The 22,444-nt window shown below is 38.5% G+C and overlaps 3 protein-coding genes across 6 annotated transcripts in view; 1 reads left to right on the forward strand and 2 right to left on the reverse strand.

Annotated features, from left to right (window-relative positions):
- Window positions 1-5: 5 nt before the first annotated feature.
- On the reverse strand, window positions 6-7,562 carry tesca (tescalcin a). Its single transcript, XM_082553571.1, has 8 exons — window positions 7,320-7,562; window positions 5,889-5,958; window positions 5,197-5,277; window positions 4,443-4,582; window positions 2,447-2,508; window positions 1,002-1,109; window positions 871-918; window positions 6-770 (listed from the first exon to the last, which is right to left on the reverse strand). The coding sequence occupies exons 1-8, from the start codon at window positions 7,378-7,380 to the stop codon at window positions 678-680; spliced, it is 663 nt and encodes a 220-aa protein (XP_082409697.1). The 5' UTR covers window positions 7,381-7,562; the 3' UTR covers window positions 6-677.
- Window positions 7,563-7,652: 90 nt separating this feature from the next.
- On the reverse strand, window positions 7,653-16,179 carry fbxo21 (F-box protein 21). 2 transcript variants are annotated; one of them, XM_082553570.1, is made up of 12 exons: window positions 15,883-16,179; window positions 15,170-15,305; window positions 14,698-14,792; window positions 13,962-14,083; window positions 13,184-13,330; window positions 12,769-12,905; window positions 12,524-12,660; window positions 11,699-11,878; window positions 11,280-11,412; window positions 10,822-11,012; window positions 10,528-10,685; window positions 7,653-9,284 (listed from the first exon to the last, which is right to left on the reverse strand). In XM_082553570.1, the coding sequence occupies exons 1-12, from the start codon at window positions 16,104-16,106 to the stop codon at window positions 9,043-9,045; spliced, it is 1,902 nt and encodes a 633-aa protein (XP_082409696.1). In that variant the 5' UTR covers window positions 16,107-16,179; the 3' UTR covers window positions 7,653-9,042. The 2 variants fall into 2 exon arrangements, with proteins under 2 accessions (XP_082409696.1, XP_082409695.1); XM_082553569.1 differs by having other exon boundaries at window positions 14,698-14,807; window positions 15,883-16,178.
- A 1,128-nt stretch (window positions 16,180-17,307) lies between these two features.
- The window catches only part of nf2a (NF2, moesin-ezrin-radixin like (MERLIN) tumor suppressor a), a 32,508-nt gene continuing 27,371 nt past the window's right edge, over window positions 17,308-22,444 (forward strand). Inside the window, exons 1-4 of one of the 3 annotated variants that reach the window (XM_082554727.1) lie at window positions 17,308-17,858; window positions 17,935-18,029; window positions 21,092-21,217; window positions 21,334-21,456. In XM_082554727.1, the coding sequence (XP_082410853.1) occupies window positions 17,940-18,029; window positions 21,092-21,217; window positions 21,334-21,456 (339 nt within the window). In that variant the 5' untranslated portion in view covers window positions 17,308-17,858; window positions 17,935-17,939. Of the gene's footprint in view, window positions 18,030-21,091; window positions 21,218-21,333; window positions 21,457-22,444 lie in introns of all 3 variants that reach the window. The other 2 variants (XM_082554728.1, XM_082554726.1) reach the window with 2 other exon arrangements.

Below are 22,444 nucleotides of genomic sequence, written 5' to 3' on the forward strand. Positions count from 1 at the left end.
TTCACATTTGTTTATTAATAGAATTAATTGAGAGGGATGTCAGATTTCACCTTAGAGAAAGTACACTCTCCCATATACCAGTAATCAAAAATAGTGCATTTTTCTACAGTACATCAGTAGTGGTTGGTTAAACAGAGGAACACAGCAAAAAGAGCTATTCTGGAGCTACAGAGGAAATGGTGTGTGCCTGCAGCGTCTCACTTTGGATGCCATAACAGTTGACCCATGAATGCCAGAGTAGCCACTGAGTTAAGCTAAAGTGAAGATTCTCTCTAGTATAAAGAAACCCTCACATTACCTGCTGGCTGCAGTGGAGCTTGTAGAATAGTTGTAGTGCTGAGAGACTGGTGTGTGTTGTGACCAAAGCCTAAATGTAAACCTCACTGCATTCGTTCATACTAGCTATTTTTCAGATAATAAAACATAAAAACTGAATTCTTAAAGCTTAACTGAAGAACTCTAGAAAGGCACAAGTGACATGCAGTCTTTAAAACTGGCATGAAAATGAACTTACAGCAGTGTGTTACATTTATTTAGCATTTTTTCCTGTTCAAAAATATATTTGTTTGTCTTTATATATTTATTTATATCAGAAGTGGCTGGCTTCATTCCTTTTTACGACTGGTGACACGGTGCTAAAACAGCAGCAACATAAATATTTCCTTACAACAACCCAATCAAGAGCTTAATTTCCCACAACGCATTGTTGCGGTGTTCATGTCCAAAAAGCGAATGGACATCCTGGACTCCATTTCAATGCCTTTTAAAATCTGTGGGCAGAAAACAAAATGTTTTTCTTACATTGAAAATATATTTATCCATCTAAATCTAATATATAGATATATCTGCATATATAAGGTAAGTGCAAACCTGTTCAAAATGCTCAAATGTGATTCCTTCATAGAAATCATCCGGGGCCTGGAATGAGACCAGTGACTGTGTTACTTCGCTGCACATGTGCAAATTTCTTGTAACATTTCAGCTTTGGTGAGTTCTCTTACCATGTGGGGCACATTTGTGCTTGCCACCTCCAGCATGGCAGCATCTGCTATCGACCTGGCAACCTCGGTCTCAATGGCTCCGCTTTGAGACAGCAGCTCCTCTACCACCTTGGATGTGAACAGAATATTAAAAGTCGACTCCACACGATGATTTCCAAATACAGCGAGAGGTAAGAAATTCAGCTGTTATATTTTAAGAATGGTATTCGCAGCCAATCAGCTTGCTTCGATTAAGTGCCCAAAAATCCACTTGGATTTATATTAACAGTCTTTGTGATAAAACATCTGTAAATCTTGCTTTAACCCAACTTAACATCTGGGTTAATTCTTGCAAGTATGAACAGTCTTTTGAGCTATTAAACTCTAACTTGTTCTGCAGTTGGTTTGCAGTTAATCGCGTATGTGTCACAGCAGGTGCCTACCATGTTATTTTCACACGAAAATTAACGGTGAAGATGGCTGAAGAGTACTGTATGTTATATGTCTTTATGTGCTTTGGCTGATAATGCTGTTTGAGGGCCATGTGGGTGTGTACAGACTGGTTCAGTCAGTCTTTCAGTGCAAGGCATTTTAAATCTTTTGCAACATTAGCTGATGAGTCGTCTTAAATATAATTTCAAGGAGATTTCTGTTTTTAAACCTGAGATGTACATTTAGTCATCAACATTTCCACAGTCCAGCCTTTTAATACAAAATACTTAAAGTACATACACATTATGTGCAGGTGGCATTGTTTTATAATGCTGCCTAGTGTTTAAAACAAGGGCCAGTTGGGTTTCAGTAGAGTATATGACCTAGTCTGGTTATCTTAATCCCTGAAGAAAAAAAAAAAGTCAACACAAATAATTTAAAAAAAAGTTCCTCAAGGGCACTTACGTACTATATCAGGACTGCTGAGGAAAAATGCATTTGTAAGTTCTGGTGAAAGCCAGCCCTTCAGATTTTCTTACACGCAAGGAGCTACATCATAGCCATAGTAAGCACTAGTTAAATTAATAAACCATTAAGAAATGTGCTTCACTTACAATCTCCCTTGATTACTTCATCCTTTATAATAGGAAAATAGATAACGCTGTCCCACAATTCAAAGTGACACAATAGTCGACTGTTCACAAAATCAGTCAACATAACTGACAGGACAGATAATGTAATTGTTGATTAAATAGAGTATTATTCTTTACCCGTCTTATTTTGAACCCACAGGTGAACTTTGAACATTACAGCACTGTAATAAAAAGGTTTGTGTAACATTGTTTTCGCCTGTGATGAATGTCATTTTTTAAAATGCTCTATAAATAATTTGAGCTATATTAAAGTAATTAAAGTGACAATAATTAAGTTTGTTATGTCCTCCGTTTAAATGTTCCTGTGTTGGAATTTTTACTTAAGGCTTCTTATCAGCAGCTATTGTGTATGCTAGTGTGTGCATGGTTAATTTCTCTTACCGTCCTGTACTCATCCAGAGTAATAATGCCATCATTGTCTGTGTCGTGCATGTTGAACAGGACTATAAAACACACAAACAAAGGAAAAATGGTTTATCAGATTTTCATCAAGTCACAGGATTTCACAGAGAAAGTTGAGGAAGAAGCAATTAGACGTATGCTTAAGAAGATACTGGAATAACAGTACTATAACTATTTACTGTAGCCCCATAACAAATTTACTAGTAACAGCCATAAACTACTCTCTGCTAATAACCAGACATTTTGACTATTTAGCTGATCTGAGATTTAATGTCGCATTGTCTCCGTTTTACAAATGTATCAGTGTGACAGTAGGAAGGCTATGCTAACTTAAAAGTTGCCCAAAGTTTAAATAAATAAAACATGGGAAGTAAATATTCAGAAACAACAGGTGACAACACAGAAAGCATTCCTTTCTTTTTATGTCAAGTAACTGACTGTTGGAGAGCAAACTGTTTTTCCTTCTTCTTGTTATTCTAAATGTCATTTATTCTTAAAAGGAGTTCCAAGAGTACACAAGAGGTCACATTAATCACTTGCACGCCTCCATAGTTTAAGGTTGTCAGAGACTGAAACTTATATTACCTTTCTATTCATCCCTCCCTTCCTGCTCGTCATGGTTGTGTTAACATTAAAAATGTTTGTGGTATGCCATTTCTTCTCTTTAGAATTTAAAGAGGAATAAAACTGCCAAGAATAGTAAAAAAACTTTTCAAATTACATTTGTTCATGTTTTATCAAATTAGACATTTAGCCAGGAGACAAATTAGCTTTAAGGTCAAGTTTTATGGGCATATTTTTGTAAGACTTCAAAGAAGTCTTACACAATATACACTGTAAACATTCATTCATCAGGTATGATGAAACACAGAAAGAATATGCCAGGACCACACCAAATTAGGGCAGTTAAAAGAAATTAATAATTGCCTGTATGAACCATGAGTCACATCTGCTATTGTAGCTTCAGGTTTTGACCCATGGATCGAACAAGAAGGCCAACTACCTGGATCCTATCATGCATCTGTCATTTTGAGCTCTTCTGGTATCATACTGTGTCATGCTTCCTTGCCCCCGTGCAAAACTAAGAACCAAGCACTAGAATCCGGTACTGCTAAAGATAATTTTGCAGGTTGAGGAATGACTCAATTCATTTACAGACACACTTGTGCTCACAAATTACTCAGCTAATCCACAATTTGCTGTCACTTGCAAATGTTAAATATTCCTTATCATCTAACATTGTGTTATATGCATTTGTCCCACTATACAACAAGTAGCTTAAAAAGAAAGTGAGTCCAAAATAAAGAGAAATCACAAATGTAGACTGTAGTGCCTACTGGAACACTCCGACCAATTATTATCTATTCCTATAGAGATAAGATACTATATTTATCCCAAATTTATTTCAACACACACACACACACACACACACACACACACACACACACACACACACACACACACACACACACGCATAACTACATGCGTAGACTCATTATTCAAATCTGACAACAACTGCTTAGAAGGATTCAAAAACAACCCCCCCCCCCCCCCAAAAAAAAAAAACCAAAAAACTGGTTTTAAAAAGCCTTCTTTCCCTTTAAACTGTACTTCAACCATGTTTTGGGTCCAAGGCTCTCCCACAGATTTCACGTCAGCATTTATTTGAATCTCATGTGTCTCACTCTTCTATAATAGGACGAATCATACCTTTATACTTGTGACATTTGACATTGTGTGGCTGTCCTGGGCAACATTCCCAGTCTGGTCATAAATACCTTTGTGGCTCTCAATATAGTACTGGACAAGCAGTGAAGAATTCAGTTGTCATTTATGTGTAAGCATCACCACACAGTCTTATCCAGAAGCACGGCACACTTTTTAAAAAAATTTAAACTTGAGATACACACAAAGAGAAGTGAAGACAGCAGTGGGGGGGGAAAAAACAAAAAAACAAAACCACCTCGATACTTACAGCGAAGCTTTTGTTTTCTTACAGTCACCTTCTCTTCTTCTGTCGCTGTTGAATTCACAGGGCGGAAGTGGGACATGACCATGAGGAACTGCTCAAAGCCAATCTCGTCAAGGGAGCCAACATCATTCTGATGCTGGTTCCTGTATCACAATCAAAACAAACCAATGTATAGGCTTGTTTTAACCAATGCAATTTCTGCATTTTCCTGCCTTTTCTGGTTAAAAAAAAAGAATAACTATAAATAATGATAATCCTAAACTATTCATTTTGATACAATGGATGAAAATATCTCCATATTGTGGGAAAATAAAACATTTTTTTTCCTTATTCAGTTTGTCACAAGAGCTGTTTGCTTGTGAGCAGAAGCCACATGCATTCACAGACAGCTTGTTTATTATGCAGTTCATTGTGGTTTGTTCTGCTGCTTTCCACCCTCCAAAGCATGACACAGTGATTAAAAATGCCAACAACTGTCTTGTAATAGCAACAAAACCCTCATTTTCAAAGCTGCTGCTTCATGTGAACAGGTGGATAATGTGTGTTCACAAAGTGTATGGATGTTCTTTTAGCTGAAGACTGAACCCAACAATAACAGTTACTTCCACATATTAGGTTCTCTTCAGCCTATTGTTTTCATCAGCCAAAACACACAGAAGTCGACAGTAAACAACTGATTCTGATTAAAGAGTTCAGTCATCTTGACATTAACCATACAGGTAACAGAGAGAATATGGTGTCATTTGATTGTACTCACCTTTTATCAAAGAATGCAGTAATAATTTGCTTTCTGATTGGGTTGTTGTTCAGGGCCGGTATGCGCTCCAGGTCATCTCGGCTGCAGTGGGACAGGATAAGGTTTAATTCAGTTTTATTCATGTGGTACCAAATCGCAACCTGTCAACTCAAGGCACCTGTTGTTCACTATACTCCAGTCTACTACACAGTCAGATTGGGGTTTTTTTTTTTTTTGGACAAATTTAAATAACATTAGAGGGTGGTAATGAGTGTGAATAGTGCTATCTGTCCAACCTACCAGAACAAACATTTGTTCCCCCTTTCTTTTTCAAAATAAGGAACCAAAACCCGGCCACTGTGATCATGTGGCATGTCTATATATGAAGTGGTGTGTTTGCACAGTAAGTGTTTGCTCTGTATTACTAATGCATCATTATCTGCATGTTATATTTGCCTAATGTCTCTCTTTTGGTGTGTGTCTGTATTACCATTACATTACTTGTTTTTGTCTGTGCTGGAAAAGCCAGAAATCCTCACAGTTCCTCAGCCTGACCATACAGTATTTCATCTTTTAGCAGCAACTGCAACGTCTCCATTGTGAGTCTGAACTGCCACTCTGCAACTGCCATACTACTATATCAGCCAAAGAAAGCCCAGGTGTTTCCATTAAAACCACTTGCGAGCTGACCCCCATGTAACAAGACACGTTACCTTATTTTTTCATGATTTCCACTCAGCTGCTGGAATCTCTGGTAAAGATTTTTGATCTGCTCCTGTGAAACTGTAAAGAAGCACACATCAACAATGTGAATGTATTTGTGAAGATTTTTACAGTAATGCTTATAATTATACATTCACTTAACTTTGTTTGTTTTTAATCAAATTGTATGGGTGCTGCTTTGCTATCAGTCTAATGGCAGTGCAAACAAACTGAACACCTTTATGCAATTTCACATGGTTACTTAAATCAGCACTCATTTTTTTAGGTCTACAAACACATACCAGAAGCCTTAAGCATGATTTTCTAGTTCTACCTGGTGCCTTATCAAACTAGTTTGGAATTTCTAATCATTGTGGACAACACCCCTGTTTATTGTGACCTTTCCCCCGTTTCCCAAGAGCATGTAAATTAATGCTTTTCTACAAACCAGTTTGTTAGTCATTGTTGGTGGTGCAACAAACACTCAACTTCATGGACCAATTAGCCAAAGCCAAAAGGGGGGGGCAACAACAACAACAGAAGAATCTGTAGTATTGTGCTCAACAAAAAGCACACACACTTGTGGGTGCAATGAAACATATCAATTCATCAAACTGCGCAGAACTCAAGTCCAGAAAGCTCTCCAGCTGAGCCCAGAGAGAGACGCACCTTGAAGAAATGAAGGCAATAAAATAGTTCAAAGTCTCAAACATACAAAAGCCATAAAGTTGATTCAAATCTAATCCCCGTTTATCAGACTGGCATGCCGCTACTTGGAGACTCGCCTTTTAAAAAGAAGACGAAAAAACAAAACTCTACTTACTAGTGTTTTAACTTGTTTATTTCACTCTTCCACATACAGACGGTAAAGTGTTGAGTGCCTCAATGCGCCAACAATGTATACAATCGCACTGAACAGTAGACCTGATTTTAAACTTGCGTCTGTTAGTCATAACTATCGCTATTAGATCGTTTTAAAGATCCTCTTTTGCATATTAAGTACGTAAATATTACACCTGTCACACCATGTGTCACATGTCGAGCCCATTTACACAAAGTTATGGGACCTTCTCATTTCTTTGACAGCTACTCCGTGTAAGCAATCAACCTCTCTTCTTCCCGTTGAGATTAGGTTTTTAATTTAAAAATAGCTAGGCGTTTGAAAAACATTGGAACAAAATGCGGTTATTGCTCTTTCCGCCTTAAACCAAAATTGACCTACTTTTGCTAAGTACCATTTAGACCTCTTTAAGATAAGCGGTTTTAATATCAGCCAGCACACTAGAACAGGTCGGCACGGCTATCAACTAATTGTTAATCACTAGTCTCCCTTCGTTTCCTCGACGACGCGTATCACAGCTACCAGCCTTTCCACGATGCAAGTGAAGCACTTAACTCAAACAGCACGGTGCACGGCATCAAACGAGAATCTTCCTACTTACATCCACTTTTGTCAGTCAGATCGTCGTAGTTGTGCTCGGGGCGCGTCTGCGAAGCTCCCATTCTTGCTGCTTCACCGCTCCGTCAGAGCGCATACTTTGTTTGAACTTTTCTGTAGTGTTGCAATATTAACCCGCTTCCCTCTGCAAGACACTAGAAGTGTAGTTTGCTTCTGGCGTCCTGGGAACGTCTGGCGTCCTCAAGGTCCTAAATCCACACAGTGTGCGGATAAACCACCTGCTGCTTCATGTTTCTCATTAGCGCAGATGTAGTTAGTGATGTGTCGTGAACTAGAAAACAATGAATACACTAAGCGAGAGAAATGAGTCAGAAAGTAAGTATTACAACCTGGAACGCTTTATTCTTTTTGTCTCCTCAAAACTCAGTCATTTCGGCTTCAAGTAGTTGGTGTCCTTATTGGTTCCACTTATTTTTGTTTTTTTCATTAAAGACTGATGAGCCATGGCATCCTACTTATTTCACTTGTAAATATACAGGAAAAAAAATACTAGAAATGTGAAAGTTAGACCTTCATAAGTGAGTGTCACCATTAAAATACGGAGAAATAAAAGCAAAAGTCAATTTACAAAGTTAGTCGTCTGGGTGTCAATGTACTGGGGATTTAGGGTAAATGGTTTTAAGACTGGTGCTGGATGCGTGGAGTTGTGGGTAAAAGAGCATTCCTTGGTTTTAGACAATGGGGATTTGCAGCACGTGGACACTCATTCTGATATTTACTTGTCCGCTTAATTGTTTACTTTAAATCTAGTGGTTTCTAAAGTTAAATTATTCTGGTTTTGATTAATTTTCCAACTTGGCTCTCTGAAGGTATTTGGGTTGTGAAAAATACATCCCTGCTAAATGAGTATCATACATCATTGTCTGACAATTTGAACCTTGATTTTACAACAAATACACGGGTATTAGGACAGATGTATCAAAGCAAAAACTCTCTGTTCCACACGGCTAGAGGGGTCTACTATGAAGTAATTTCAATGGCTTAGCAAGCTACTTCCACATAAAGTATTCTGTGTCATGAAAGTGGTCGTCTTAACTGGCTAAATCACCATGGTAACTTGTAGTGTTCTCGTAACCTGGTCAGGAGCTGGTTATGTTCTGGTTTTTAGTTTGAAAATCATCTGGAAGCGCCAGGTTTTCACACATTGCTAAAGTGACTGAATAAAGGTTCTTTGCATTGTCACAGGAAGGTGAATGTATTAATTTGGTGATACTGAAAATGTATAATTTCTTTTATACTTTTATACTTTTTTTATACCTATTCAGTCAAATTGATTTCACTTTGATCTGGTGAGTAAACAGTATTGCATTTTACTGTTATATTTTTCAAATTTCCTTATAGATTTTAATCACCTTTTATAATCATCATCATATAATGGCTCTGAATGGAAAGGGTAGCACTCATATAGGTCATTTTATATGCAAGAAGAGTTGCATGTCATGTGAAACTCCCCTCTTTTATGTGAGCACACACAGAGTTTGAAGCAGAAAGCTTAATAGAGAACGCTGACAACTACCGTCATGGTACCGATCATCTCCAACTGGGTTTTTAGGGTCTGTTACGCCAGCTAAGGCAACAAAAGCCTGGCTTTCTTGAATTTCCTTCATAGTATACCCCTCTGGTTTTGACAACAAAGCACCAGCTAAGTTAATTGTGACCTGTAAGCGGTTAGCCTGGGTTGGCAGAGTGCTAGACAGCGCTGCTTGCTACATAGACATGGCTTGTTGGTTGTTTTGGTCTGTGGTAGGAGCTTCTTCTTGGTTCCCAGCACTGGGTGTCAGTCTGTGATAGAACTCCCGGACTGTACACAAGGTTTCATCCATGTCCTCTGGGTATCGCGTCTGCAGTTCTTCATTGGCAACATAGTAGGTGTCAGCAAACTCGGAGAAGTAGCGACCCACCTCTGGGTGGCCAATCTCCAGGGGGGCTGAGTGAGGCTCCAGGTTCTCTGGAGAACAAAGGAAAAACATACTTCAGGTGGGACTGAGTATATGTGACATGTCCATAAGTATTTGAACAAGGACTTATGTTTTTGTAATTTTACCTCTGTAAACCACAGCTGTCAGTATTCAAGAAATACTAGTGACACATTTTTACTGGCAGCCATACATGTTTGACAACTGATGTGGTATGCTTTGGATCATGAGCTGTTCTTTTCCCCTCTCCATGCTTTTCCCTTCCCATCATTCTGGTATAAATTCATCTTGGTTTCATCTGTCCAAAGAACGTCATCAACATTGTATCCATTTTTTCCCAGAACTTTGCAGCCTGCTCTAGAGGTTCTCTGGCACGGTGTAATCTGTCCTTTTAGCCCAACGATAGCCTCTACATCCTTATCGGCCTCTTCAGAGTGCCAGTGAACAGCTAACAAATGCAAGTTTAACACTTAAAATGAGCCCCAAATCCTTTATCTGCTGAATTTCTTATGCAATATTGGGGGAACTGACCTTGTCTGGCCATGAAACTGAATGTTAGTAAATGGAGTAATTACTTTTGAGCCTCTGAAAATGGGCATCTATGTACAAAAAAAATGGGTATTTAAAATAATGCAATACTTGTTAAACCTTATAAATTGAAGCTGAAAGGGTGACACGAATCACATCTGATTGATTGATTTTAAAATCCACTGTGGCGCTGCACAGAGGACAATTACAAAATAATATGTCAAAATTGTGTAATGAAAAATTAAGTTCATCAAGATAATTTCAAATTAAATTTATTTTCACATCACAGCTTAAAGTCCTGTTCATTTCTGGAAAGTGGAATAAGCACCAGAGCAGTACAGAGAGACTGGCTAATGCTGCATTCTTAAACAAGTCTAAAGTTGGAAATTCAGCGTTCCCAGTCTGATTGTTTTTGTGGAATGCCCCTTTAACCTGGAATTCCCACTCAAAGTCAGAGCAGACCCACATACCCCAAGTTAGTAAAACTACAAACTTTCAATCTGTACTGCCACTGTTGTGTGTTTTTTACTCTGTAAATAAGCCATACGTAGAGCACTGATCAGACTCTGTCCATTAATGTGTATTACAAGTGCCAACAAAACCAAACAAACAGCTATATGCCACCTTGAAGGTGAAGGAATTTACCAAGTATATACATTATTTACACATTTTTGTTTTCAATCACACAACCTGTATACAGGGGATGTTAATAGTTACCATCACCACACTACTGTATATGATTCATACCTTGTGCTGCATAGCGGCAAGTCCCATCCTGCACGAGTACATTGTAGAAAGGCTGATTAGCCCCATTGGACAGCTGATGGACCCTCATGGTGGAGATCCACTCTGGACTCATTGTACATTTAGGGTCCCATCCATAGATCACACAGTTATACCCAGAGCTGATAAAACAGGTGGAAAAGAGCCAAAATGCTCAGGTGATCAAATATACAGGGTATGATCAGAGAGAAAGATCAGAAAGGATTTTAGGTTTTGTCATGTATGATGCATGGCGAATGACATTACAGTGTGACCTACCGCTTGTGTTTCATAATAAGGCCGACTGAATACTGGACTTCCAGGTGTTCTGGAGCACTACGCCTCTTCACCTCGGGTGTCACAGGGTGTTTCTTGTGCTGGATGTGCTCCAGCGTATGTTGCACCAAGTAACCCACCGCTCCGTGCTGGGAGGGATCCAGTGCCTGAATATGCTGCAGGATGTCAAGCACCTGGGAAAAGGATAAAAGTCAATCCACAATGTGTTTATGTCAGATATATGACCTCTGAGAATAGCTGTCCTATGCAGCTGCACATTATGTTACATATTAAACTATTTTGCAAGAGCAGTACAATGTTAATTGTTTTTTTTATAATATTTAACACTTAATTTAGGTAGAGAATGAGGAAAACAATTCCAGTATAGTAACACTACAAAAACTACTTTCAGTAGTCTAAAAATCAAGACTTATTTTTAACACATAGTTGGCTATTCTGACCTTTTCTGGCCAGATTCCCAGGTGGAAGTAGAGGCGTGCCTGCAGCAGCAAATACTGCACATTATCTGGGTTGATTGTGAGGTAGAGGTCCAGAGAGTCTCGGAGTAGCTGGTAGGATTTTTCATTGCCCTCACTGACAAGGGGGGAAAAAAAAGAAAAAAAAATAGAAATAAAATAGTAAAGAGAAGATGCTATTAATTTATTCATCTGACAGACATCAAATCCATTTTAATCATTTATTTTGCTTTGAGACCGTTTAATGCCATAATTATTTTGTCAGATCATAAAACAAAAAGATAAGCAGGAATTTAGAGCAACATTCTTGATTAGCCTCTTTGTTTTATCATCCACTGATCCGCCCTCCATTTATCTCTAAGCGATTGTAGCGATTGTAGAGTCAGGTGTTCAATTTCCCTTACCCTCTCTTGCCGATGTTAAGCAGGTTTCCCACCATCCTAAGCAGCACCTCTGTGGTGCTTATGGCACTGTAGTAATCTGCTGTAACCTGGTGGCCGATGAGGTACTCGCACTCCTTTGCTGTCAGCTGCTTGCCTTTTCCAAAGGCATCAATGTAGACAAAGTCATAGATATCCTCAGTCCTGCAGGAAAAAGAAATTCCATTAATGTCATAGAAATACACATTTCACATTAAACACACACTTTGCCACCAGCTTTAGCTTTGTATAATTTTATAAAACATAAATGATAATTAGCTTAGGAGTTTTAAGAATGTTAAAGGAAGTTAAAAAAATTGTTTGTCCTTATCTCTGAGTAAGGTGCAGAAATGTGTTTACACATGTTCCTATGTGTCTGTTAAAACACACTGGCATACATTTAACATACTCCAAACTCCCATTAGGAATGGTTGTTCTAACTACTGTAGCTGGATTTCATACCTCTGCTATGCAGCCATCGCCGTTTATCATTTGTGTCTATTACAGGTAACCTCAGCAAGGGAAATCAATGGCAAATGACTGTCTGTGGTAGCTTAAATCAAATGAAAGATAAAAAAATAAATGAACATCACAAACTGTAAACTCCCACTTCCTAAAGCTGATGCTGATGAATGCTGATGGGTGTTGATTTACTGATTTATGTGTGCATAAACCCTGAAAATGGATGCTTTGATCTTGATTATTTATTCCTCTCCTCCATGCTTTCCCTTCCATAAACTTCATGCATGACAGCTTAAATTTCAGTCAGTAACTGGATCTGAATTTTTTTTTTTTAAATGAAAGCTGTACCCTGTCGGTTTCTGGCACCAGCGCAGCAGGAAGTGATTGGGAAAGTTGACGGGTTCCAGCTGAACACCGAGCCTCTGGGCCAATGTCATGTAGAGAACGGAGAGGCTTATGGGAATGCCTGTACGACGTAGTAGCACCTGCACAATTACCAAGAAGATAAGTGAAAATATTCCACAAAGAAGAATAATTTGAAAATTATTCAAAAGCTTGACACCTTGAAGATAAAGGATTTCTGGAAAGTCTACCTGGTGGATATAAGAGTTGAGGGGGTTGTAGTAGTCACACTCATTGCCTTTGTATTGAAGCTGCTCATACAGGACAGAGTTAAGGGCACAAATGACCTGTCTCTGGAGCTCAAAGTCCTCTACAACAGAACAGTTACCTGCAATACACACAAGAAATAAAACATCAACCAAACTTTGCATTAAAGTGAAGGTTATGGATTTTGTGCAGCTGTGCCACCTTTGCCAAACATATTTGCTCATATTGACTTTTTTTTAGAATGCACTAGAAATGGAAAGCCCAAGCCTTCAGGCTTTAGGCATCAACTGATGATAAATCTTTGGAGAAACATAATAAAGGGGAAAAAAGACAAGAAAAGAACGGAAAAGAAAAGAAAGCAAATGTTCTTTTCAAGTTCTGTGAGACTTAAAAGCTGACCTTGGGCAATACGCAGGCTGGGGTGAGATGGGTTCTTGATCCTCAGCATCTTCTTGACTTTCTCTGTGATTTCATCCAGCTGGGCTGATATGCTGTCAAGTGTAACATCAGCCAGTGGGTTACAATACTGATCAACTAGTACAGCACCTAAGGAGGAAAAAAAAGGAACCACAGGAATTACATAAGGAAAAGGCGGAAAGTTTAAATGCACTGTTATTTCAATATATTGTGCATAACAAATTTATTAGACCACCACCACAGTAGCCTAAACTCGTTTTTTCTAGGTTTCTGTAATGGGTAATTCACCAGTTTGCACAAGCTCGTCAATCGAAATTGTATCTTTTTATGCCAAAATAAAATGATTGAAGTGACTGTTATTTGTTTTGAAAAAAAGGTGGGAGAAAAATAGTAACTCACATTATTTTTTCTCAAGATGCCAAATGACAGGCATTTACTTGCATTCCTGAACAGAAAAATACATTTTAATGGTTGAATGTTGTCATGGATCAATGTCTGACTTCTCAGAACTCAGAAGTTTGCCAGCTGAAATTTGAGTAGAAATTTTTAGTTTTAAAAAAGGTTTTTGACAGATTTCTAAAATATTTGTGTTTTTTTTGTAGTTGTTGTTGTTTTTATGACTAATAATTTGTTAAGCACAGTATAATGTTATAATTAGTAGCAAAATTAGTAGCTATAAATTATTAACACAGTAATAATAGAGATTTATAAGTCTACATAAATGTATAATAACTTTGTATTATCGGGACAGATGCCTCACCTTCTAGAGCTGACTGCTGCTCTGTGGGCTGCTCCAGGAAATTCTTCAGACTCTTCAGGATGTTTTGCTGTCTCAGGAAGTAAAGGATTTTCTTTGCATAGTACTTCAGGGTCAGGCTTTTCCTAATTTTGAGTCGAGAATGGAGAGATGGTAGATCAAAGGAGAGCGCATGCAACAAAACAAAAGCTATCATAATCACAGAGGTCTTAGAGAGGATTAACATGATCAACACCCAATTTGGCTGAATGTCCACTACATCCCAAAGGTGCTCTATCAGACTGAAATCTGGTGACTGTGAAAGCCGTTTGAGTGCTGTGAACTCACAGTCATGTTCAAAGGGATAAAAGTGTGCAAGAAAATATCAGCCACACTAATACACTACAACCACCAGCCTTACCTGCTGATACAAGACAGGATGGATCCCAGTTTCGTGTTGAGATGTTGGGTGTTCAGCATTTTCTGAAACTGCTAACTAACACCAGCCTGTATGGCACTAACAACCATGCTGCATTCAAAATCCCTTAAATTACTGTTCTTCCCCATTGTGATGTTGATGAACTGCATTAGGTCATCATTACAAGCCTAAATACATTGATTTTCTGTAATTGGCTTGTTAGACACTTGTGTTAATGAGCAACTGAACATGTGTACCTAATACAGAGGTCAGTGGGTGTGCAGCTACAGAGCAAGAATTTCAAGTACTGAGATTATAGTATAAACACAATGCTGCTCTCACCTCTTGTCAGAGTTGAGTATGAAGAGCAGCTCATCTTCACAGAAGTGCTCAGGCATTCCAAGTGACTCAATTTCTGCAAAGCTGTCTCCCAGCACCTGACCAACGCAAGGCTGCGTTACAGACCTCAAGATTAGTTTGGAACACTGAAAGCTCAGGTTTTCTTGCATAAATATGTGCGCATGAAAAACCAAACAAAGACCATTATATCTGTGTTTTCCATGCTAAATACTAGACTTGTAACCTGTACAGTTTGCATGTGTTAAGAAATATAAAAAAAATTCAGACGCATCCCACGTAATCTCTCACAAACATGCATTTAAGTTGGTAAGATCAAATGTTGCATCTTAAGTGAAATATGTATAACTGCTACTGATCCATGTGTTGCCAGTCTATCACAAGGTATTGAAGTCACACATAACACTAAAACAGATAATGAAAAAAAACCCCAACACTGATAAAAATGATTACTCACAACTTCTGTGAAGAATCTCTTTGAGATCGATTCCACAGTCCTTCGTATTTGTATCCCAACTCTATGGCGTGTTTTGTATTCTCTGAGCCAGTCACAAGACTCATTCTGACGATAAAACCTCTGCAGTCTTGGCCATCTGTTAATAAAGGCAGTGTAATTATTTTATTACAGGAAAACAGATAAAAATTCTGAATTATTTAACTGCCTGGTGCCTCAAGCATTAGATGTTAGTCTCTAGAACTGTTTATCATTTTGCTGAAGAGGTGTCTTTTGCTCTGCTTAAAAAAAAGAGCAAAGCTGTCAGCCAAGGCACTCAGGAGGAGGGCTTACAGTAACTAGCTTTTGCCAAGAGCTTCACTCTTCTGCAGATCAGAGGCTAACATTCAAGGTCATACAAATTCATTGTGAATGAATTCATTTGGTGTAATGGAGAATAAATCGCTACTTGCAAAAGCTGTAAACAATTATAAGCCTCATTGTTGTTGCAGGAGGTAAGCCACCGGCATGGCGTGATGATGAATTTGGTGCATCAGCACAATGTCAACGGCTGACAGCTGCCTGTGAGTTCGCAGTAAACGAACCCACCTCAGAGCAGACATTTGGAGATTAATAGCTCTAAACTACGCATAAATAACAAAAGAGTCAGATTCATTTCTATAGACAGCACAAAAAGTCACCAGAAGCCAGCATAGAGTACCACAAAAAAACAGCACCTGAGTTTATACTGGTGTCCCCAGACCTTCCCCCTTCCATGACAAACGTCGTGTAGCCGCTTGCAGCAACAGGAGACGTTACAAATGTCGACATGTTTGAGGACAGGGAAGCACAGGATGTGTTCGAGCAACTCGGTCGGCAGGTCTGTCAGTTTTTTTGTTTGGGGGTCGGGAATAGTCCCATTTAGACTTGGCTGTCCCTCTCCATCCACAGGCGTCGCCATCTTTACTGTTTACCCCGATTACCTCATTGCCTTTTCGCCGCCCCTTTATGGCGCAGGGGGCCGGGCCGAGGGTGGAGCCACGTTCACTCAAGAGGAAATAAAAAGCGGTGCCGCCTTCATGACCATCGGAAATTCTGCATATATTTTATTTATTTATTTATGTTTTATTTTTATTTTTTGCAAAACAAACTACAGGCAAGTCAAAAACATAAAAGGAAACTTTTAAAAAAAAAAGTACAAGTCTTGTTTAATAGGCAAGTAGTGTCAGATGTAATTAACAGGTCTCACTTATATATTCTACAGCATTTTACCCTTTGAGAAATTATTTAAGATATTAATAATTATAATAATAACATCCATTGTCCCTCCTCTGCAAAAGTCCAAGCCACCGCCAACCAAGCATCTCTAAACTCTCGAAACTCACCCTTAGTGTATTGACTACACCATTTGGTGTAGTCATTTCTAAGGCAGCCCATGATCATTCCCATTGCAAATCTTCCCATTGTCAACTCTGCCTCCTCTAACTCTGCCTCCTGGCTATTTGTAGGTCCACTGTCTCCAAACCATCCATCATAACAGGTCTTACTATCATCTTGTAGTACCATCTTCTCACATCTCCACGCTCTCTTCCACTACTACTACAACTACTACTACTAATAATAATATTCTGTGAGTGTTATGGTAGATAGTTATTGCACGTGGTACTGGTGGGTTACTGGTGTTGATTTCCAGGAACGAGATCCTGTATTTAGAACAGATGTATTTGTTCTTCAAGAATCCACTGCTCAAATGCCCAAGATGAGCTGATATTGTTTTCCTTTAATTTAAATGTTAATTACTTAATTAATTAATTTTACTGCCCAGCACTTTAAAATCAAATATATTCAGATTATGATCCCATTTCACAGACTAAAGCAGTTGCTTCTCATAACTGAGACACAACACAATTAGGTCTGCCATTTTTGTCTGAAAAATACAACAACATTTTTATTGATCACCAGAATAGTTGTGGATTTAGTCACCACAAAGTGAACCCCTTGAGCTTGTCTTAGAGTAAGAAAGCGAAGTGCATGCAAGTATTCATTTATAATGGCCTAGCCATAAATAGCATTCTGCCCTGCCATAAAATAAAATGGCATTTTATGTCAATGCCATTATTATGTACTACTTTGTCATTACAACATTTTGGGCGGTACCCGAATGCATCATTGGATGAGATGGCTAACAAGTGGTTAGCAGCGGTTAGCTGGTGTTTCGCTTCCTTTTTAGCGTAGTTCATGTGTAACAAGTTAAGTGTTTTGACGTCTCCAGACGGAATGATTTGGGTGAGACGCATAAATGTGAACATTATCGTATTTCTTACGGATTTATTTAAAGTTGTCGCCACTTAAGGGTTCATATTATATGTAATCTTAGTTAGCTAACTAATAGCAAGCCTAACAAGCCTACGCTGTATTTATCTGCTTGGGATGAATATATTGATAATTTTCTTTTTGGCAGTTAAAGGGAAAAATAACATAAATACGTAATTGCGGGACAACAATAGAGCAATAACATGCCAGTCAGAGTCTTAAAAACTCATGTAACTCTCGTTTGAGCATCCAGCGATAGATGAACGATAAATACTAAGTCTGGAAAGTCACATGCACAGCTGTGTTCATCTTTCAACTATGCCGGATGACTCGTCTTCTGTTTCCATCAGAGAGTTAAAAAAGTTAATCAAAATGGCTTGACCGTGCACTCAGTTTGTAGGTAAGTGTAGAAGCGACTTTGAACAATTGAATTGTTAGTTTTTTTGAACTGTTCGCCATGGCAAGTGCCTTTGCAGCAAAAATGGGATTTAACTCGCTGATGAGAAAACAAGCGAAGACCTTCAACGTCAGGATCTCCACAATGGAGTCGGACCTGGAGTTCAGCTGCGAGGTGAGACTAATCTTAAATCCATTCAGCTTGAGCCGAGACTTTTCGACATTTGTAGTGACCGTGGCCACAACGCCAGGTACTGCTAATAACGACTAGTTACTAATTGCTATGCATTGTAATGTATTTACAACTGCTTGATAAGAATCTAATGGATAGAGTAACTGAATGGGTACAGGTGTCCATTCCTTTTTAAGATAAACAATTAGCACTTTTCGACACTAGATGGCAGCAGTCAACTGTGACCCATGAACTGAACAGCTGTAGCTGATATTATGGTGATATCAACTACAGTTTATGTATAATATTATATATAAACATATAACATATAACAGATGATTATCTGTTATATATTTATCTGTGTCTTCTGCACCAATGTGATCAGGGAAATAGTTGGTGGCAAAAGTCAGTGCATTATAAGGTTTGCTGAAGTTTATCTGCTAACAGAGATTTATGCTGCTTTTTAAAATGTAATTTTGGCCTTTGTGTGGTGTTTTGGGTTTATCAAATGACTTGGGGATATGTGAGAATTGAAAGGCTTCAAAATGACTTGCAGACACCATGCCTTTTTTAATTTTTACAAGGGAGGAACCCCACTAAACTTTAGAGATAGTAATTACACATAACAGCGTCATCCGAGTTACAGGTTTCTATTTTCTGTGCTAGGATGACGATTGTATCAATTATGGGTTGAAGAAGAACCACATAATAAGTATTGGTCATATAGACAGTGTTCTTTCAGCCTTGCATAGAAGTATTGCATGGTCAAGGTTGCCATTCCTTGTGCATGGAGAGTTTTTTATCCTATTCTTTTGCGGTTCTTAGGGCATTTTTTCATGCCAGCCTTGGAAGCACTTGACAGTAGCTTGCAACCCAAGTTAACTCAGAGGCTAGAGATGAAAGCCAATCTAAATTGGATATGTGTCCCTGACAGAGGCGGAGCCAGACATTTGAAACACCCGGGGCTTAGCCCAAAAGGGTAGTATGCATGTGGGATTTTTTTTTTTTTTTTTTTGGGGGGGGGGGGGGGGGGGGGGTAGAAATTACTGAAAGATTAATTGGCTCTGTTTTGAGTTTTGTTCAAAAAACAATGACTTCATATAGGGAAAAATATATATCACATGTGCAGGACACCTTAAACTAGTTTTTTAATTAGGCAGCAAGGCAGAACAAAATCGGGGCTGCATCAAGACATGAGGACTAAACCCCAATTCAACCAGACCCAGAACTGATCCGGAATTAAAACAGGACTACAACAGTTCAAAATCAGGACTACTGAGGACTTAACCAAGACAGAACCAGAATCAGAACTAGATGATAGTAGCACTAAAAGTCATCATAGACCTGCAGTACATTTATTGTTTAATTCTACCAAAGTACAATATTTAGATTGAGAAAAGTTTATATAATTATTTAGCCTTGTTGTGCAAACAAGCCTGCAGAACTTAATAAATATAGAATTTGAAAAATAACAAACCTAAAAAGAAACACTAGGTACGAGATACATGAGGACGGTGATACTTTTGGTAAACAACCATTTGACTAACATGTGTGTCTCACCTGCTCTTGTTCCACCTCTGTTCTGTCCTCATTCTCCTCTCTCTCCCTCTCTGTTCCTCTCTCTCTCTTTGTGCTGACAATCATCAAATATACAGTTGAAACCACATATTTATGTACTCTTCAGATCAAAACACAAACACTTTTTTAATTGTAACATCAAATCAGACTAAATGTTTATTTTTTAGACTGATAAATCTAAAAAACATATTTGTTAACTTTAAGAGTAAAGAGAGAAACTATCTGTATTTCTTAATTGCAAATGGCACCAAATTGTATTCAAACTGAGCCACACTTATGGAGCTCCACAATTCTTTTCCTGGTGTTTTGGTTGACATCTTTTGATTTTCCCATGTCACAGAAAATTTACTCACATGGACTCTACTAACCTATCAGAAGCTTCTTCAGCTCAGAATGGAATCGTCTGGAGTTTCTTATTAGTTAACAATAAACTTAGTGTACATGTACTCCTAAATTTGATGAAAGTGATAAAAAATACAGCTCTGTCTCTCTTTATTCTGACATTTAACTAATTCAAAAGATATTTCAATATTTATCTAAAAGAAAAGTTTACTCTAAATTGATGTTGTACAGTAAAACTGTTTTATGTTTTCTCCCTAAAGTGTAAATATCTGGTTACAGATGTGAATATCCTGCTGTGTACTGAAATCCCTCTTATTTTGCATACAAATATACTGAACAACATACAAAGCATAATATATAAAATAACATTTACCTGAGTTTTTTCTTTGAAAGAAGCCTCTAATGTCCATTCTTATATTTCAGTACATAACTGAAACCGATTTAGTCGGGGAGGGTAAGAACTGAAAATATGAAATAAACACACGTAAGCTAAGACTCTAAAAAAAATAGCATTTGTTCGGCTTTTCATTTCGCCATTTGTTGATTCACTTGAAGAGCGAGTAACGTAATATTGGTCAAGTGATCAGTTTGATATCAATCTTTCGTGATGCACCGTCATATTTACATTATTTGTACGGTACGAATGATTTGCTTTGGTACCTGGTCAAACTTAAGCTCTCCTTACTATGGCTGGCTCCGTTTCTCCAACAGCGCACTCACTGCTGGCAGCAGCTACCCCGCCCCCTCGCTCAGTCGCTTAGTGCCTGAGCTCGGATCATACCAATATGAGGGGGGATTCATGCACAGTCGTAAATTCCCACGGTGTGCACTATGTGCTTCGAATATTGTGTGTACTTTTTGTTTTATACAGTTGTCAGCCAGGCATCTAACTATGAAAAAAATTACACTCCAAAAGACCCCGGGCTTCTGACAAAACAACCCGGGCTTAAGCCCAGTAAGCCACCCCCACGCTCCGCCCCTGGTCCCTGATATGCCTACCTCTTAGCTCTCAGCAGGATGAGGAGAACATGTATGATTCTCTGCTTGGAACCCAGTGTTGTAATAGAAATGCCAGTATGACTAGATAACAAAGATGCAGGATATTATGAATGCAAAATTCCCTCCTATTTTTTTCTGTGTTACAGGTCAAGTGGAAAGGAAAAGATCTTTTTGACTTGGTGTGCCGAACTCTTGGACTGAGAGAGACATGGTTCTTTGGTCTCCGGTATAACATCAAGGACACAGTTGCATGGCTTAAAATGGACAAAAAGGTGACTGCTGCACTTAAATTGTTTAAAAAAAACTATGTGCTATGTAAATGCTGTTAATATAGATATAGGAGTCATGACAATAAAAAAAAAAAAAAGTTGTTTATTTGTTGTTGCAGGTTCTAGATCAGGAGGTGCCAAAAGAAGAACCCATTACCTTTCACTTCCTGGCCAAGTTTTACCCTGAAAATGCAGAGGAGGAGCTAGTGCAAGATATCACACAACATCTCTTCTTTCTACAAGTAACTATACGCTGTTTATGTGCATCATTTTGTACATTTAGACATTTGTTCTCTCATTGTCAATGTAAGTCAGGACATATGTAGTGCACACTGAAATATTTGATTTTACCAGATTTTTCTTCGGCCTCTGGGTTTGCTATGGAGCTTTTGCTTGTCTCTGACATTATGTTATCTCAGCAGCTCTATAAGTCAAAATTACTGCAGGATATTAGCTACACAACATGCTTGTCTTGGAAGAACCGTGGATTTTGGATTATTACTTGGGTAATAGGGAAGAGCGTTTTTTCTCTCTCTACATTTTCCAGTGCAGGTGTGGGCATGTTTGAGCCTTTAAAACAACACAACATCAGAGGAGGAACTTTCTGAAAAAAAACAAACAAACAACCCCCCCCAACAAACCTGCACCTAAAGCTTTGAAAATACTTTGCAACACGGAGATTATCCATTGCACATTTGCACAACATGCATTTGGCTAATGTGCTTTTTCTGTGACTTTCTTACTCTTCTAATCCAGTGGCAACAGGGCCTCTGAATCTATATTTTTCCCCCTAGGTTCTTGAGCAGAAGGCTCTGTAATATACTTTTTCTGTTCTCTAGGTCTGATTGTGTGCGGCCACTTGGAATCAATGCACAGCATATTACCACTATCCTTTCTATCCTTTTAATACTCTTCTAGGATTTCCCGCAGAGCCTGACACACCATTCCCCTCGCACAAGATAGGATTTGTAACTGTGCGCTTGTCGTCCAGTGCCACCGGCCACGTTTATCAATTAATAGTTAGATTTTAAAGGCTCAGTTATTGCCCCAATTAATAACATATCCTCTATGGAATGTTTATCTCCCCTAACACTCCCATCATATCTAGCCAAATGTGCTAGTTTAACGTGACTTTCAACTGCAGTGCATTCCAGTGTTTGGGTAGAGCACTTATCTACTTAAGGCATATAAAGTGTCTCTCTGTGTCCTTAATCCGTATAAAGGTAGTTG

The sequence above is a fragment of the Aulonocara stuartgranti genome (assembly GCF_965226115.1).
Source record: "Aulonocara stuartgranti genome assembly, chromosome: 12".
NCBI lineage: Eukaryota > Metazoa > Chordata > Actinopteri > Cichliformes > Cichlidae > Aulonocara > Aulonocara stuartgranti.